The following is an 18,931-nucleotide window of genomic DNA, read 5'->3' as shown; positions in this document are numbered from 1 at the left end:
CCGCTTCTCCTTTAAAACTACTCAAGGGACTTGGACTTGTAGCTTGTCACAGGCAGTTTATTCTGGGCACAGATTGCAAGGTGAGGTAAGAAAGTCACTGAGTAACACAAGGAAATGATACTCCCTGGCATAACGACTCTGCAGAAGTGTTGCAGAGCTGATGGCCAGGTAGTCAGTGGGACAAGAGAAGCTGACCTGCAAGCAGAGCACAAAGTTCATAGTGAGATAATCCTGGCACACAGGAGCACACCTAGCTGAAGCTTGCCAAGTGAATTCTGCTCACCAGAAACTGTGTTATTAGGTGTGATGAATTATATTTTTGGTTTTCAGTTTTTAATACTGGAGAAGATTCAGATGGCTATAGGAACTGGGGCTGGCATGTGGGAAAGAAAATAATCCACCAAGTGATGGGAACGCAGTGCTGAGCCCGAGGGCAGCACCCTGCACGCATGCTCCTCCAGGGCAAGGTCTATGAGGAAGGCATGTTCTCAGCTATCTCTTCCTGCTTTTCCTCCAGCCCTACCGGTATCACCTTCTATCTCTAACAAGCTGCAGAGAGCTGTCTCTCATCCTGGAGAGAATGGGCGCGAGGCAGTGAAAAGCAAGAGGAGGAAAGGCTGGGTGTGGGCAGTGCAGCCTGCCCGCTCTCTGCAAGCTGTCCCCTCCCTTGGCATCTCCGCCAGCCACTCCTGTACAAAACCCCAGGGAGGACCCTGGAGGCAGCTGACAAAAACCATCTGGGTGAAGAAATAACATTGCTCCCAGCTATGTGGCAAGTCTGCTCTGCAATGAGGAAGGAGGCGTTCAAATTCCTCCCTTGACCATACTGTCTGGCTGTATGATACCCCAAAGGCTGCGGCACGAGGGATCTCAGAGAGATCAGACCACATTTCTGACTGTAACCAATAACAAGACCAACCTGCAGTGGGTAGTATGACTAAATCTCAAAGCAACAATATTTTTTATGCACCTGCTAACAAAGATGTTGCTTAAGTACAAGCAAATAGCCCGGCTACATGTGCACACATTTGCATCGACCACAGGTAAATACAAATTGGCAGCTGTCTCCAGCTTCTGGAGGGCCGCCAAGGTGACCTTGCGGGTTAAGGAGCTTGATCACCTTTCCCCCTTCTTTAAAAGCCCCGAAGGAGCCATCCCTCATTGTCACTACACCTAATAAAAATCTGTTTTATTCATTTCAAATTGTCAAAACATACTTTGTAAAAGTAACGAGATGTTCCAAGCCCACTCATTCCAACATACACACAACTTGGTTAGTCAAAGGAAACCGGTTTAGGAGATAGACACACACACAGAGTTAAGAGGTTTTCTGGTCTTCATGCTGGAAAGGACTAGAGATAAACATGTGCCTTTAAGAACCCCCAGTACTGATCAAAACCCAAACATTTCAGTGTGGAAACTTCCACTTTTTACAGGAGCCTCTTTGTCCAAAACATATGTTTAACGTAGGTTTGCAGAGGTGGACTTGCTCTGGCACGGAGTTTCTGTCAATGGAAGAATAAAATCTTTTCTCCCTCCTTCTCCTGGCCAGAGGTTTCGTGCACTGGAGCGAGGCAATGCCTGCAAGAGTTTTGGGAGGATCAGGGGAACGGCTCTTGCACTGACCTGCAAGCAAGAGTCAGGGAAACACGTGCCACGCACGATGCCCAGCCCCAGGCAGTGCCCGGGACCACTGACCCGGCCGCCTCCAGCCTCGAGGCAGCGACAAGAATGCTGCTAAAGACAAAGCTTGCATGCTGGCTCCATCTGCCATCTTGCAAATCAACCATCTGGGGAAAAAATTGCAGGACAGAGCACTTGGTTTATTATATAGTAACGCCAGTGTGCACATACACAGGCTGGTATATCAATCCTAATTTAAGGAAAGCTAATTAAGTGCAGTTTTTCTCTGCACAGCTTAAGGAAGCCTAATTAAAGTGGACAAGCATATCTGTAGAGCATTTAGTCCTTTTACCTTTAACAGGACCTAAAATAAATGGCTAGAGGTAAGATAAGTAGTCTGTTGGTGAGCTAGAATTACCGTCATGGTAATTAAAACATTCACAGATCACAGGACTGCAACAGCAGTTTGTTTTTCTTTGTGCAAATACATACATCTATGCAAAGGTATTTGCAAGAATCAGCAGAGAAAAATCCTGTATGCTTGGTGCTGCAAGGTTTGGTACAATATATCAATTTTTGCCAGCTAAACTGTTCAGAATTCAACATATCAGTTAGTTTAGCCATAAAATATAAACACCTATGACACAAGGAGATTACAAGTCCCAGCGGTCAGGGCTTCATCTTCACTCAAGCGGAAGGCTTCCTGGATGAAGATGAAGCATTGCATTTCTAAGCTGCGGGGTCAGGCTGTATTAGAGGTTTCTGGCATGGCCAGTTGTTGGGCAAAGTTTGGGCGTTACCTGTGTGATTGTCTGTAAAAGCAGCTTGGTGCTGCTAATGGAGAAAAGCGCCAGTTTGTCCCACGTGGATCCTCCTAACAGGATCTTCGCAGCCACCAGCGCACAGATGAGTCAAGTCACCAGTGGAGACACGGAGCCCAGGTTTTCACCACCCTAACAAATACCAACCACCATGAAATAACAGTTCAGAGAACTGCATGTACCAACTAGAGCATCAGAAAACCCTTGATGAAGCGAGATGTTGTCCTTACCAGCTGAACTGATCATTCATGGGGGGCAAAGTCCTAAAGAAGCAAGTATGAACCAGCTATTCAGGAACCAGGGAAAGCAGAGGATGGAGGTAGGACATCCCAGGCACTGTGAGCACAAGTCAGCTGGGTAGCTTAACCATGTCCACGCCCCTGTGTGCTGCAGATCACCACCCCTGTGCAGTTGGTTGTGCTGCAGCCACCGCCAACTCAAGCCACTTGGATTGAAAAACTGGCTGAAACCCACTGCCTGTGAATTCCCAGCACGCAAACCCTGCACGACTGAAGATTCAAGCAGATTCAGTGGCTACCCACATGCGGACCATCCTGCCCTGCCCCAGGCTCGGTGCTCACAGCCCACAGTCCCTCCAGTCATCCAACAGCTCCTGAAGCACCAAGCTAAATCTTCTGTGGAAACATTAGCCTATTTCCAAAGACCAGACTGCTGCAGCTGGAGGTGAGACAACAACCACCATCATTTTGTTTATTAAAGTTTAGGCAGTGCGAGCCCTCTTTAAACTTGAGTATGTCAGTACCAAGACCTTTACAGTACGAGTGACTGCATGTCTAGACACTTGCAATGCATTTACATTCTTCTAGGGACTCTTTAGATTGTCCTGTTCTCTCCACTTTGTGAGTACATACAATAGCCTGGTGGGAGTGAAAGCTCAGCCTCCTGGTTTACCTTTATTAACTTCAGCTCAAAGCTGGCGTTTCAAAATTAAGCACAGCAAAAGCACTTTTAGAATCTTTAAGCTCTTCAGGTCATTTCTAAGACCCTGCTGAGCTTCATCTTGGAAAAGTTAAACAGACATAATTTCTCAGAGCTGGAAACAGTTGTTTTAATTTGGGAACAGGCATCCTAGAGCTGTCAACTCACACCAGTGAACGCTACTAACATTTTTTCACACAACAGTCCAATTGTTATGGCAACCGCAAAAATCAATCTCATTCTTCAATCACAAGTAAACCCAACTCTACCACGGTGTCTGCGCAGGTTTGTTATAAAGTGCCAATAAGCATGGGACCAATTCCACTGATGTTCATCACTCAAATGGGGATGAAGTACTCTTTTTTCCGAGACAAATTTCAGAGAACAATCAGTACCTGAACATTTTAGGGACTTTAACATCCCACTCCTAAAAGCATCTATTACGTGTAGTGTCTACCACATTTGTCACACTTGACGCTGGCAGATTTTAGTTAAAACCCCGCAGTGGCTGCTTCCAAGACAGATTCTCAAAAGGAACATATTAAAAAATATGCATGCAATAGAAGTACCCTGACAAAACTCTGAAGGCACTCTGAATGCCCTGTAACATACCGAAAACGATACTCAATGCATCACAAAACTCTTTTTGCATGGTGCATAAATTTCAAAATGAAATGAAATTATAAACTAATTGGAAGCAAAAACCACCCCCCTCCAAAGACTAATTGTTATAAGCCCCACAAAAATCCAGCGCAGCATAAAATGCACTGAAAGCCCAACTTTCTACATCAAGCCAGCACTGTTCTTTTTAATTTCTCTGTGTTTGTGTTTTAGCTAATGTCCTGTTCCAGAAAACAGACCTTGGTCCAAGAGACCGGCTGACAATAACTCCTGATGTATTACACATCTACAACAATAAACATTCGTATTTTCACCAAGGACTGCTCACTGGATTGCCGAACCAGAATCAATTATTCCTTATATATATTTATGGCCTCCAAGTAAGGGGGAAGACAAAAAAAGAGCACTGCAGTCTTGTAACATACCTAAATGGCTTGAAAATCCAACATATATAAAAATGAGATCAGAGTCTCAGAGACCAAGTACCAGCAGTATTTCCTACAAGTCATGCTGTAATTGTGCCACAAATATAATGAGGTCTCTGCATCACCACTATCCCACGCAAGAAGGTGGAGTGTAATTGAAAATGCACTTGCATTATATAAACTACTTTAATCATAGATGCACAGAGCTAGAAATGGAAGAGACATTAGGTCATCCAACCCCCATAGGTCAGAGCTGGACTACTCATGACAATACATTTGCAAGGACTTTCTCCAGCATAGTATTAAGCATCTTTAGTGATGGAGTTTCCAATACTTTCTTTAGCTAAGCTAGTCTATTTTAGGGAGGACAGGAAAGGTTTCCTCTTTGTTTTACCTTACTTGTCTTCATAACACCTCTTTCTATCCTCCCACCACCGTAAATGATTCTCATTTTTTCATTTTGGTCCACATATTTTACCTATCAACTACAACATCTTTCACAAACTTCTAGTTTCAGTGTTGGTAAATACACATAGAACAGTTAATCCTTCCTTGCAAATCAATCCCTCATCTCCCAGAATATTTTTGTTAGTCTCCTCCAGACTACCCCACTTCTTATCTATGCTCTGATACCTCCAGTACAACTCTGCCTCATACCTGCATGTGTGCCATCTATATTATGATATATTTTTTTTATTTTTTAGAAAGTGTGGATCTGAGAATAACCTGGGAACAAGGATCCAATCACCCAAAAACTTCTGGGCAGATGGACAGGTCACAGCATACTTTGGACCACTCTGCTCCCAGAATTCAGGATCAGAATAGAGCCACAAAGAAAACATTGCTCCTTGTAACAGCCAACCTGTCCTACTGATGAGTGATCAGCCCTGAAATACCACAGCGGGGATATACCACCTCACCTACCGAAGAGGTTCTGTACCTCTTCAGAGCACCAGCAAAGCACCATGCTATCAAGGAAAGCAGCAGTATTTGGTACACCTGAGCTGGGTCACTTAACGTATATAAACATGAGGGGATAGGGCACTTTCTTCTGCTCATCAAAAGCCCACCTTGTGATCCAGTGGAATCCAGTAAGAAATGGACACATTCTCAAACTGATTTAAGATGTATGCTCCTCTCCCTCTGTTATTCTCTCCATAAAACAGGCAGCCAGGCAGGAACAAGACTGTATGTATAACAACCTAGTTGCAAAAGTTATTACTGTTTTCCACAACTAAACAGATTCTTAACTAAGCAAGCTTACTTTTGATGGCCTACAAGATCAGAATGCAATAATCCTGTCCAACTACACACCACTGATTCCCCTTGAAGCTGCACTTCCAATGACCACATGCATCTTCCTGTAAGGAAAAACACCAGTGAAGTTGCCAGTGTGTCTACGTACAGCAGCCACGGGTAACAGCAGCATCTGAGAGCAAAGACCATGCATCATTTTGCACAAAACAGTGTCACCACAATTGCCGTAGCTATAGTGTAGTAGAAAATGTTATGAAAACAGAGAGGAGGACCCGAAGAAGCCAACCAGAAGCAAGGAGCTGAATCACATCATTCTGACAGGAGCACTGTATTTACTCAGGATTTTACTTACTCAGCTAATGGGTGAGGATGGAGCTAATGCAAGCTCTCCTCACTGATCCAAGAAAGGTACCATTCCCCAGTCTGCCCAGATAGCAGAAGTACCCAGAGCAGGTACAGCCATCATCACCACCACCACCTTCTGGAATCAATCCTGTTAGAGAGGAACTAGATCTGATATCCTTAGACACCACTGAGTAATCCTTTGTATGCCTTGTACCTCCTTATGGAGAACATTAAATTAGTCACAGAACAGCTCAGTGAGAGGGCAGAGATCATAATCTGGCCCTGTTTGTGTCTCTACTCCATGCCAAGATAACAGCCAGGTCTGTAGCAATGTTGCTTATACATTTGCTAAACAAGTCATTTCTCAGTTTCCATCAGAAACCAGAGCATTTTTACATATCCTATTATAGCTAAGTCGTGCTCTACTTAACACTAGCTTTTTGTAGTGGAAAATCTCCACAAAACAAGCTGTTTAATGATGTTTTATCTGACTTGCACCCATTTCTAACTAAAGTCATCCACCTGCCTTGAAAAGACATCTGTTCTCAGAGCTGACTGCTTTCCTCCAACATCCCTTGCACAGCTCAGGGCTGCCATTTTTACCATCACCTCTAATTTTATCAGCCAACATTCTCCTCGGGCATCTACACCAAAAAGCATGCTGTCAAACCTTTACTATAAGCACTGCTAATCCCTGTTACCAGCTGTAACACTCCTCAAGAGAAAAAAAAAATAGTGGGCAGAAGTGCAGTGCAGGTACTGTCCTGCTGTCAGTGCCTTCCAGTTACAAACAGTGCTAAGACCAGAGCTTCCCTCCATGGTGGACACAGCAAAGCACCTCCACTCCTTCCTCCCTTATCAACCAAAAGAAGGATGCTACATTTCGGAATGGTCAGCCAAAATTACAATTTAGCCTTCAATAACTTGGATAGCTTTAGGTCATTTGCCATTAAGGACACATGCTGAAATATCAAGATGCAAATTTTAGCTGAAAGCTTCATTGCACTCTTAGAGCTCTTTGTCTGCAAGAGCAAAGTTCTTTAACTCATTAACTCTGCCCTGCAAGGGAAGCAAGTGAGCATAATTGTCTCCTGCCAATGCTATGGATCCTTGCTGTCCCCTGGTCTGACACACTCCAGGTCTTTTAGACTCGAGGGAGGAAGGGACAGCTATGCTGCCATTCAGAGGGACCTCAGCAGAGAAATGGGCTGACGGGAATCTCATGCAGCTCAAAGGGAAAAGCAAAGTTCTACACGTGGGGAGGAATAACCCCGTGCATCAGTACAGGTGGGGACCAAGCAGCTGGAAAGCAGCTCAGCAGAAAAGGACCTGGGGTCCTGATGGACAAGTTGAACATGAACCAACAACATGCCATTGTAGCAAAGGCAGCCAACTGCCTCCCGGGCTGCATTAGGAAGTGTGTTGCCAGCAGGTCAAGAGATGCAGTCCTTCAAACCGTCCCCTCTACTTGGCACTTGTGAGATCACAGCTGGAATGCTGAGTTTAGTTCTGGGCTCCCCAGTACCAGGAAGACATCAACATCCTGGTGCAAGTTTGCTGAAGGGCCTTGATGATGATTAAGGAATTGGAGCATCCAACTGACAAGGAGAGGCTGAGAAAGCTGGGACTGTTCAGCTTCAGGAAGAGAAGGCTCAGGCAGGGAGATCTTATCAATGTGAAAATATACCTGATGGTAGGGAGCAAAGACAACAAAGCCAGACTCTTCTCAGTGATATCCAGCAGGAGGACAAGAAGCAATGGGCACAAAATACAGTAGATTCCATTTAAAAGTAAAAGAAAAAAAAAAGCAAAAAAAAAGCGCCCACGTTTTTACTGTAAGGGCAATTGAACCCCAGAAAGCATTGCTCAGAGGGGTTGTGGAATCTCCATGTTTGGAGATATCTGAACCCCAAATGGACACAGCCCTGAGCAGCCTGCTCTAGCTAACCCTGCTTTGAGCAAGGGAGTTGAAGTAGATGATCTCCAGAGGTGCCTTCCAACCTCAATCAGTTGGCGTTTCTCAGCAGTTCAGAGCTGCTCATTTGAAGTCAGTCAGTTTCTGCTCCTCAGACCACATCCATCTTGTAGATATTTCAGAGTTTCTTGCCACAGCACCCTTTCTCTGCTCAGTATTTTTAGCTCATTGTTTTGTATTTTGCCAGCTGAGAAACTGCAGTTTGTAATTTTACCTTCAGCTTCATATTTCTTCTTAAAAGTGAATACAATGTCCTGTTTATAATAATAAAATCACTAGTTGGCAGGATGACATCAAATGGAAAAAGAGAAAGCAACTGGAAAATTTAGAGCAAGCAATTTTGAGTGCCAAGTTTCACATTTGTAATAGTCCAGCGGAGGTCAACAGGCTCACTTATTATTAGGCAAATGGTAAAGAAATAGCTATCCTCAAGTTCTTCCATGTTAGACTATATAAACCATCTCTACTTGAACAGGCTCTAGCGCTTTCCAAAAGAGTGATGTTATACATTTTCCACAGCAACACCAACAATGGGAGACTAGCAAAAGGCAGAACTGCTTTGCAAAGAACGGCCTTTTTTCTCTCTCCAATATTTAAGTTTTTGTTTCCCACTATGATCGGACTTTCCTGGCTTTAATTTCTTGTCCCAGTTAAGCAGTAAAGGAAACAAAAAAGATATGAATGAAATTAGAAACATTTGGAATGAGTCTTAGAAATAGCTTTTGGGTTCCTCGGATTCCTGGCAACACCTCTTCAAATGGCTCCTCCAGCCCCCGTCTCCTGCACCCCCCTCTGAAATTTGCATTTCCTCCTTTGCACTGACCCCACTTCTGTTCAGGGGCTATATTTTGTCCCACACCACTGAAACACTAAGTGCAATGCAAAGCAAACAAGGAAATGAAAATTACATGTTGAAACACCAGAATAGACCGGAAAATGGTTGAAACTTTGCACCCACCAAAATTTGTCTCTATGACAATGGTCCTCCAATGTTTCTCTAAAAGCAGAAACTAAACACTTCTCTAACTTCTAATGAAAAAATACCAATTCCAGTCAACCTGAATAATAAAATGAGAACTCTGGTCCTATCTGTATTATCACATTTAAAGTCGCTGGAAGGGAGGTTTCCTGAACCACACTGTTCTGATATTTTATGAAATTTCATGCTCTCTATAAAACACAACTGCAGTACACAATGCCAATACCTAATACTTGCCTAGTGCTTTTCATTAGAAGTTTTTGGTGCTCTTTACAAACAAGTCAGCTGGAAGTGCCTGTGAAATACTTCCCTATATACTATCTATACAAATAGATAAACCCATGCAGGTAAAAAGCAGGTGTCCGTGGCAAAACTGTGCACTAGTGGCAGAGCAGAGAGTTAAATCAGTTAAAAGATTTCAAAGCCATCCACGAGGTTTGGATCTTTTCTGCCTTAAGTAATATTAAAATATTATGTAAACCTTTCTTTGTGAGCCATTGCTGGAGAAATGAGGAAAAAAAAGATCTCTTGGAAGCAATTCTGCACAGGCTATGTAGGTGAGATCACAGTTGCTATCCAAACAGACTGTGCATGGCAAGAACAGGCTTCCTGTAAAACTGAAAGACTTGCAGGAAGATCAAGGAACATATTTACAAGATGGCATGGACAAAATATCCTTCCCTCCCCTTGCCCAGCCTCAGCAGCTTGGTGAAACACATTGTCTCACTTTCATCTAAAACCACACTCACAAATGCCTCTGGTGCAGAACCTCTACCTCCGTGCTCTATACACTGACTCACAAACAGACCCGACCACACTCGAGACACTGGTTAGCAGAACACAGGTTACCTTTCGAGGAGAAAAGGGTCATTTCCCATGGTGAAAGGAAACAAGGAAAAGTTATCTCAGGAAGACGAAACCCAAGACTTTGAGGTCTCATTTCCAAACCCCAAAGGGTGAATGCACGACCCTAGAAAATTTATAGCTCTGTGTTACTGGAGAGGATTTACTACAGATGAAAGTATTTTTAAGCCAAACTCTAATTTATGCTTACTCTCGTCAGGTGAGCAATGTGTAAACTGAATTAGGATGAGCTATTTAGAAGTGTTAACATGTCTGTTTCAGGAGGAAAGCTGAGCCTTTGTTTCACTGTAATTTATCTTATATTGTACTCTCAGAGTACTGTACAGTATCTGGGGACCCTGACAGATCAACATGCACAAGGTGCAGCAAAGAGGGGCACTCACAGAGGCAGGTGCCATTGAAGACGTGTGAGCTCCCCTGGAAAATAAGGCACAACTCCCGCCCAGACCAGATACCCAGGTTCAGGTGTTTTCCTCTGGATGCCAGCCTGGGCCAGCGCGCACTAGCTATTCATACCACGCTGCACACCACAATACACTTACTGCTGACAATATGAAAGCTAATATTTAACACCACGTTAAAACCAAGCCACCCTGGGACCTGTCAAGAACAGTCTCTCAAGGTCTGATGGGCAAGACCAAAAGAGATGGCGGCCAGGTCTCCAACTGCAGGCCCCCGCTCAGCCACAACTCATGCTACATTTACTAATAAAACTCATCTTTTCCTGGGTAGACAACCCTCTCACTGTGAGGAAACAAAAAAGAAGATTCATCTGTATTTTACTTTCCACAGCTTGCAGTCTCATGTTATCTCCATATGTGTTTAGACCACAGACCAGTTAGTCAGCGGTGTGGCAGCTGACATTAAAAGGATTAGTAAATTAAGCTCAAATAATTGTCTTAAAAACCTTGACTGTTAAATGTTTATATTTGAGAGGATCAAAAGGAAATCTACTTTGTAGTGTGCACTGTGGTCGAGAAGGGGCAGAGAGGGATTTAAATGGCTTAACTGCAAAACTGTTATCACCTTGATAAGTCCCAGTGTAATAATTCAGCAACAAAAACAAGAAATGCACTTGGAATTTGTTTCCAAAACTGATTGTCTGACTGGAGACAAGTCAAGCTCTTTATTTGCTTGAAAGAACTTGGTCAGAAAAAGCAGAGAACGCTACTGTAGTCAAGAATATAAAAATAAGCACTTTCCAGTGACTTCCGAACTGCAGCTTTCAGTATTTTTTTATTTTATTTTTTTTTAAACTACTTGCAGCCTAGTCTGGATCTGGTATCTGAGTGTTACCACTAGTCAATCAGGAGTGTGATTCTCCCCTGATTTATTCCATTGTATGGCAATGGCAACCCAGTAAAGCTGAAGCAGTAAGGGGGGTGCAAGCTACAGTGCAGGATTAGGTCCAAAGTAACATCTGGAGTCCAGGTACAGATGCAAATGGCTGCAGCATATCAGTTTATACACTCAATTTGCTAACAGTCCATGCCAGTAACACAGACAAACTAAGAGGGAGAGGAGCTTGCTACATATATGCAGGTGCTTGTGCCAGTGCAGTGTCTTGAGGCATCAGGCTCACGGGGCTGTTTCACCTCAGCAATATGCAAGAAAGCGATGTATCTGCCAGCTGAGACAGGATGCTCCAGTATAAGCAAGGATGGGAGTGGAACACACTGTATCATCTTAGTAATGCATTTATTGTTTCGATTTCTTGCATCTTCCTTTATTGCAAAGTGAGGTTCTAAACAAATTACTTTTCTTTTGTCTTTAAACCTTTTCTAGTAAAGATGTCTCTGAAACCTGACACTTGGAAGCGTAGCAAATCCACTAGTTTTGGGTAGACCAGCAACGCCATTATCTACCACCCAAGAGACTGTGGAGGTCCCAAAAGCTGGTGGGAGCATCACTAAGTTACAGGGATGGGTAATGTGAAGTAGGTGGACAGCACAAAGTTGCTGGGCCGCAGGGAAGGACTGCATTTGCCAGCTGCTAACCTGATCAAGAGCCGTCATAAACTCCATATGACACCGGTTCTTCAAAACAGAGAAGAATGTTGAGACTAGACAGGAAAACACAGGACAGTCTCTACCTGTGCTTAAGTTTCAAAGTAACAATGTCCAAGATCATTTGATCTGCCAGGCATTCAGAAAATCTCTGCTATAAAACTACCACTAAAATACGTAATACATTCCAGACAAAAACATAAAGCTTTCAGATTAGGTGCCAAACACCAAATTTTCAGTTTTCAATAGTTCTTTTGAGAAAAAGCCTCTTTGACTCACAAAATACTTCTCCAAATAACTGATCTTCTGGGTTTGTAGGTACTTTCAAAAACAGTTTCTTTCCATGCTAGCGCAGACAATGTGTAATACAGTACATGTAACAAAGTCAGTGCCTTTTCAAAGCATGATGAAAGCAAAACAAAATAATACGACCCTGCAACAACCCAAGAAAGAGAGTCAGATCGTGTTTTTTGTCGTTACCTTAAATCTCTTCTTTTGGCCAGCTCTCCTGGTGAGATAACCCAGGGCAGGCTCTGGGGAAGACATTCCAGGGCTTCAGGGGAAAAGTCAGAGAAATCTACACCGTACTCCATCAGGATCCCTTCCGTTTCCGGCTCGATCTCCCCAGCCTGCCCAAGACTTTTGGCCAACTGCCTGCAGAAAGAAAGAAAAGGACACTTTTTTTTAAGTGTGTAATTAGTACTGTCACGTTGTTACTGTCCCTGCAAGAGGCTGCTGAGCCCTCAGACGTACTCTTTCACCCATCCGCTTCTCCCTGAGTTTTGGCACAGGACTTTGCAGGAATTCAGACCATACCATGACTTATGTCTGCTGAAGATGCAAAACATTAGTCAGACAGTACTCTGGACTGTCTTGTGTATCTGATTTTAAGGAGACATTTCATATTATTAGGTTTTTGCAGACGTAAGAAAGTGTCACATTTTAGAAAAAAAAAATACATCCAGCAGGGATAAGAAAAGCACAGCCCTCCACACAGGCAGCTCTAGCTTTACACACAGCTGGTTCCCTTGAGATCCTCCTTCCTCTCCTCACTGCTGAAAAACATGACTCACTCCCCACTATCTGAAATGGAGAACAGGTTCCCACCAAATCCCAGACAGCTCTGCAGAAGACAGCTCCCAGGGAGCTCAGCACACTGCTCTCCATCCCAAAGGATACACCTCTCTGCCTGGGCAAACTGATGCCCTATGAAGACATGATAGGGTGTGAGGAACCTTTACTGCCTTCCTTACAGGAGTTGCACACACAGACATGCCCACATATTGTCTTTTCCAATCATTTTCCAGGCTCTTTCTGGGACCGAAACATTCCCAGTAGTTTGTCCCTCCTCTCCTTACTAAGCAGAAGCCTCTAAACCAGGAGCCAACTGGAGAGGAGCCAACGATCTAGAAGCAAGTCAGACAGGGGAAACTGCCCCCCACATGCTAATAGTCTTTGATGAAGTATTCTGCACATGTGCGGATGAGGCTGCTGCTCTATTATGCTTAGAGAAAGTTTCCATCTGCTCCAGTGCAAACCCCAGCACACGTTTGTCTGAGCGCTCTGGTGTCAAACGAGTTCGGTTCTGGACACAACAAGCAAATTGGGACTCCAAAGAAGTGGGACATTTGTTCCCTCCCTACTTGGTTACAAATACTACATGAGAACCTATGTCTCATGTTGGCTCCCCTTGTCCCCTTTCTCACCCCCAGATTGCTCTACAGTACACAGAGATAAATTTTATTTTTTTTTTTAATATACTGCCATTAGGGCAAATGGGACATTACAGCCAATAGAGATAATGATCCTGACTGAAATTAAGGCAAATCCATCAAAATATGACACAAAAGAGAGGGGTAATAACAAGTGCAAAAAACAGCCACTCTAATAAGTGTTTTTCCACTGCATAAAATACACAATCATTATATTGATCCTTCTGCTTTAATTCCAATGAGTGAAAACAGGCACTAATTACTTTCCTAAATTGGGGCCAAAACAGTGCACTTGTCATTTGGATGAGCAAGATGCTCTCAGGGCTTCAAATGTGCCATAAACCCAGAGAACAAACCCCATCCATGCAGCACAAGCAAGCCCATCTTCTTTATGGGAGCAAAGCTCTCTCTCCTCACAACGGGAAGGGCTGCGTAATAAACCTGTCACATTGTGTAGTACGCTGGAAAGGATTGCGCGCTTCGCGGTGTGGTAAATCGTAGAGTTCACATTGCCTAGCTTTAAAATAAAAATGAAAACAAGGATAAAAGATATTTCCTTCCATTGTTTCAATTTTATGTACAAACTGTATGGCAGAAATACGTGCGCATTTGGCATGGAGGCTGAATTCTCTGTTCCTGCAGCTTGATCCCAGCCTGATCCTTATTTTAATGTAAATAAACGAGGCATCAGTTTTATCTTCCTCTCTCTCAGCAAAAACAATAAACCAGAGAAATCACCACTTCATTTCCAATGTCTCATGCAGAGCTGGGAGATTGAGCAAGGACGAGCCCAAGGGTCCGCAGGCCCACCAGCACCACCAAGGATGGATTGGATGGGAAAAAAAAAAAAAAGAGGAAGAGAGAGGACATGTTGCCCTACCAAAAAGAAATGGCAAGGGCTTGAGTCTCAGGTGCTCCAGAGCTGGGAAGTGCACTAGGAGGGCGGCTGGATGTCTGCACGACAAGTCATGGAAGGCACCTCTGAATGCCTCTGAATGCTTTCCAGCTCAGTCTTGAAACCCATGTTCTCTTGATCCGTTTACTTAAATTAGATTATGAACTGTAAAGGGTTTACCCAGAGGTTTGATATAGGACTAATATTTTTTTTTAATAGTAATTAACATTTGATTTACAGCGTTCCAGGGAACATTTCCCAAGTACCTTGAAATAAAAAGTGTACAACTGACTTTAATTGGGGCCATGTTACAGTCACGCAGACACGATGACTTGCATCAGAGCAAAATCTGACAGGACAGCATGTGATCAAAGGTAACGCATATAGGATCACCAATGGCCCTGGAATAACAGCCAGGTTCTAAAATCACTCATGGGGCTCCGCGGCCACCAAGGGTAGCAAGAATAGTTCAAGAGGCTTATAAACAACAACAGGCACAGGGCCCAGCAGCAGTCAGACGTTCGCTCCCAAGGAGTCACGGTGTCTGTGACACCCCAGGCTTTCATGTATCTCTCTTTTTTAAATGTTAAAAGGTAAAAAAAAAATAAAATATAATGGTTACAGAGGTGAATATTTCTTTACTGTGATGTTGATGGGGGAGCATTAGAGCATGCTGGAAGGTTGCTGATGTCAGAGGCAGTGGCAGCATGCACTGATGGGAACCTACCATGGTCGGGGCGCTGGGCAGCGCAGGGTATTCCTTCAAAACAGCCATAGCTGCAAGATCTCTCTGCTCCGAGCTGCAGACTCATGGAGCTTGGCCTCCCATGCGTGTGCGCCTGGCGCAGAGCCACACTCATGCTGCCACCTTCCCCTGCGTGGTGACACTATCGCATCTATTTGGCCACTCATTTCCACAAACATTCCAGCCCTCTCCGCTCCTCAGGCTTACAGCTGAAACTGGCCAACATGTTCAAAGGTTATACGATAAGAACTCTCCAAAAAGACAAAGTGTAATTACATAAGGCTTGTTTCCTTTGGAAAGCCGGTCAGGCTCCCAAATGGGAGTAACTTTCACAGGGACTTAACAACCTTACTCAGTCTCCCCTGGAGCAGACTTGCCCACAGTCACCCTACACAGAGGGTTTCTTTCAGCAGCAGGAAAACATCCTACACATCAATAAGCCACCGCTTCTAGAGGAAGCTTGTACAGCAGCAGGAGAGGGGACAGCAAGAAAGGCCAGCCAGCTGCTCCCATTACCCAGAGCTCGCAGGCAGAGCTGCACAGGCATGATAAAGCCCAAAGGTCCCAGTGGAGATGGCGAGATGTCTGCATGGCTGAGTGTCACAGAGACAGAGCTGTGTCACAGGAACCACCAGCACCTGAGAGCGCAGTCCAGCCCCACTCTGACCATGGAGCTGCTTCCTTTCAGCTGCCAGGCCACCCACCATCAAAGCACAGGAGCAGCACAGTGCTCACCATGAAGGTGGGGACATCCCATGCTTCAGAGCAGTACAGTGGTTAGCTGTGCCAAGGGAACACAGCTTTCCCGAGAGACAGTCACATCTGCAAGGAGGTGTTCTTCCAACAAGCTACACTGCTTGGGGATCAGACCTTCCCTCAAGCCTTAGAGTGAGCTACCCAAGGTATCTAGTCATTTCCCCTCACATCAAATACATTTTTGAATTAAAAAAAAACAGAATAAAATGCCAGAGATGAAAGGAATTCAAGCCACTTGGATGGCTTTGGAAAGACCATCAAGTGAAAGAACATCCCACGTTTTATTTTATTGCAAATGCCGTGAAAAATCTTGTCACCTTGACAGACACCTAGAAGAGCCACAAGCCCTGTATACCACAGAGGGAGTCAGTGATTTGACATTTTACTACTAACTTGTTTTTTAATAGTCTTATCCATCATCATATGTAGGGGCAAAAAAAAAAAGACTCTGCCTCCAAAAATGTGGAGACATCTGGATGGATTTTCTAAACAACCTTAGACTCCAACATTGAGTAAAGGTCCCCAAAAAATAACCGTACATGACAGTACTTGTAATACTTATCTGGAAAAGGAGAATATTTTGGAGTTATTTTGCTTTATGTGCTACCTGAAGCAGGTACAGCTAAATGGCATTTCACTGTCATGGTAAATTCACTTGACACGCAGGAGGGAGCAGAGCAGCACACACGCAGGGCATCGCCAGCAGGACGTGGACCGTTGGTTCCTCCCTGCTCATTCCCGGGGCAGTTGGGGTCACAGGGTGGCCTTCAGAGGGGACAGCGTCTCACTGGTGACCACCAGGTGGCAATCACGACACAGAAACGCACCCCCATCCCCAAGGGGACCTCAGGGACTGTCAGGTTGCCCCTGTGCAGGTGACCACCCTGGATGGCCAGTGCCACCGCCAAACTCTTGGCCAGAGCATCCCGCTGCTCCAGCCACACACGGTCACTGTGAAGACCAGAATATTCTGTGAATTGTGCTTGAACTTCCCAAGGGAAAAGAAAAGCTGAGGAAGGTGCATGACCAGCTTGAGGGAGTTCAGTTGCAGGATGGAGAGTACCTGGAAACACCCAAGGCATCCGGGGAAATGACTGCCAACTATGGAGGGAGTTTCCCTTGTCGTACTTCCAGCAGACTTAGATGGTGCAGAGTGATGACCTACAGGCTCTTTAGTCCAGGGACCTTCCGAACCATGGTGGTTCCGCCAAAGGGGTATCAAGAAGTCTGTGGGAGAACTAAGGGGTGCACAAGAAAGTTCAGAAAACCAAGCACGCAATGAGCTGCAGATCACCTGCTCTTGTCTTTCTGGTGGGCCACGACTAGCAACACAGCTTAGAAACAAGCTTATAAGCCAGCTCAAAAGCAAACAGGAACTTTTGGGGCCTTCAAGGTTTCCTTGCCTTTCAGTGTTTAAACAAGCATGTATTTATAGTTAAAAACAAAATGGGTCACCAAGGTTTTATGCTCCCATCTCCACAAGGCACTTAGTGAAGTGCAACCAAGTCCCAGAGGAAATGGCTATGTATAAAGACAATCATGGACATTTTCTTTCCTGACAACACCCTTTACATCTTGGAAACTACCAAAACAGCCAGATGAGAATATACAGTGTTGTCAGAAGCACGGATTAGACACACACATATCAGCCAATGAAAAAAGACATTAGCCCATCCTCCTAATTTCCACCTTTTCTGCTGAAAAGGGGGGTTGTCTGTGACAAGAAGCCAAGCAGTACAATCACCCTCCAGCCTTTTCTCTGTTGGAGTCAGAGACGACATAGAAAAACTCTGCCAATAAGAAACTTAGTCATAGTGAAGTTCACAGCACAGCCAGCCCCTAGTTAAGTGGGGCACAAAGGGAGCCCACTTCAGTTTATGCACTGCAGTTTAGCTAGGAAATACTGAGTGACTTAACATCTCATGTGGTTCTCCAGGAGTACACGTGAAACTTTCTATTACTGGGCACACAAAGCAGCCACAAGTGATAAAGAACTTAAACTCAGGGAAACACAGACTTCGGTTTAGTTTACTTTTAGTTCTAGGGCTGATAGATCTGTGCCAACATACTTACTCTTAGAAAAAAAATAAAGTTCTATGCAAGTTTTAAGCTTTACCACTAGTTTGAGCTGAGGACTCCAAAAACTACGATGCTGAGACCATATGTCAGTTGTGCTGCCCTATCGGAACAGCTTTGCAAGGGGAAGATCTCCATCACCTATAAAATTTGACCACTGCATTGCCATAGGTCAGTTATCTACTTTGGATCGCCAACTAAACCAGGACTATTCAGTTTTTGCCAAGATAACGAATGGATGCATCAATGCCCACCATTTCTTACTGAGATCCACTTGATAGGAAACAGTGCGGCCACTCCAGGTAGGCGCTTGGCACACTGCAGCTATAGCCAAGAAAGAGTGAAAACGCTGAAAATGACACAACCTTCCTCAAGGAGAAGCAAAATTAACTTGCAATCTAGATCCAGTCCAGCATAGGCCATTTGAGTAGGCTTAAAATCTCCTCCTTCACAGTGGTGCCTGCAATTTGAACTTTGGACAGCAACGGCTTTACATTGCCTCCTGAAAAACACCGAGTGCAACACCCTTCTCATCTGCTTCAGGAGTGAATGATTCTTCTCTTGATTTCTAGTATCCTTCCTTGAAGCAATGCAAATTTAAAAGCACAAAAATCATGACTTTTTTCTACTTCTTATCAGTAAAGGCTTAAAAACCAAAGATGAGCTTCACAGCTACTGATCCTCCTCCTCTAGCAGAAGTGAAATGACTACACACTTTGTACTCTTCTTAAACAAAGGGAGGAAGGATGGAAAGGCTGCCAGCACCCTACAGTGCTTGTGCCAGTCAAACTAAGTACCCATGTGTGTTCCCTCTAGACTGCAAGCTCTTTCAAGCAAAGACTGTACGCTCATTAACGCTGTGATGTTCCAGCACACTGAAGCAAGCACCAAA

The 18,931-nt window shown here is 44.3% G+C and overlaps 1 protein-coding gene across 1 annotated transcript in view; it reads right to left on the bottom strand.

Moving 5' to 3' along the window:
- The window catches only part of DIS3L2 (DIS3 like 3'-5' exoribonuclease 2), a 193,176-nt gene that overhangs the window by 99,315 nt on the left and 74,930 nt on the right, over positions 1 to 18,931 (bottom strand). The window contains 1 exon segment of the mRNA XM_075761378.1: positions 12,336 to 12,509. Coding sequence (XP_075617493.1) covers positions 12,336 to 12,509 — 174 coding nt within the window.

The sequence above is a fragment of the Balearica regulorum genome, chromosome 9, assembly GCF_011004875.1.
Source record: "Balearica regulorum gibbericeps isolate bBalReg1 chromosome 9, bBalReg1.pri, whole genome shotgun sequence".
NCBI classification, from domain to species: Eukaryota; Metazoa; Chordata; class Aves; order Gruiformes; family Gruidae; genus Balearica; species Balearica regulorum.
Note: the sequence above shows the minus strand (reverse complement) of the source record. Positions and strands in the feature narration are given on the sequence as shown.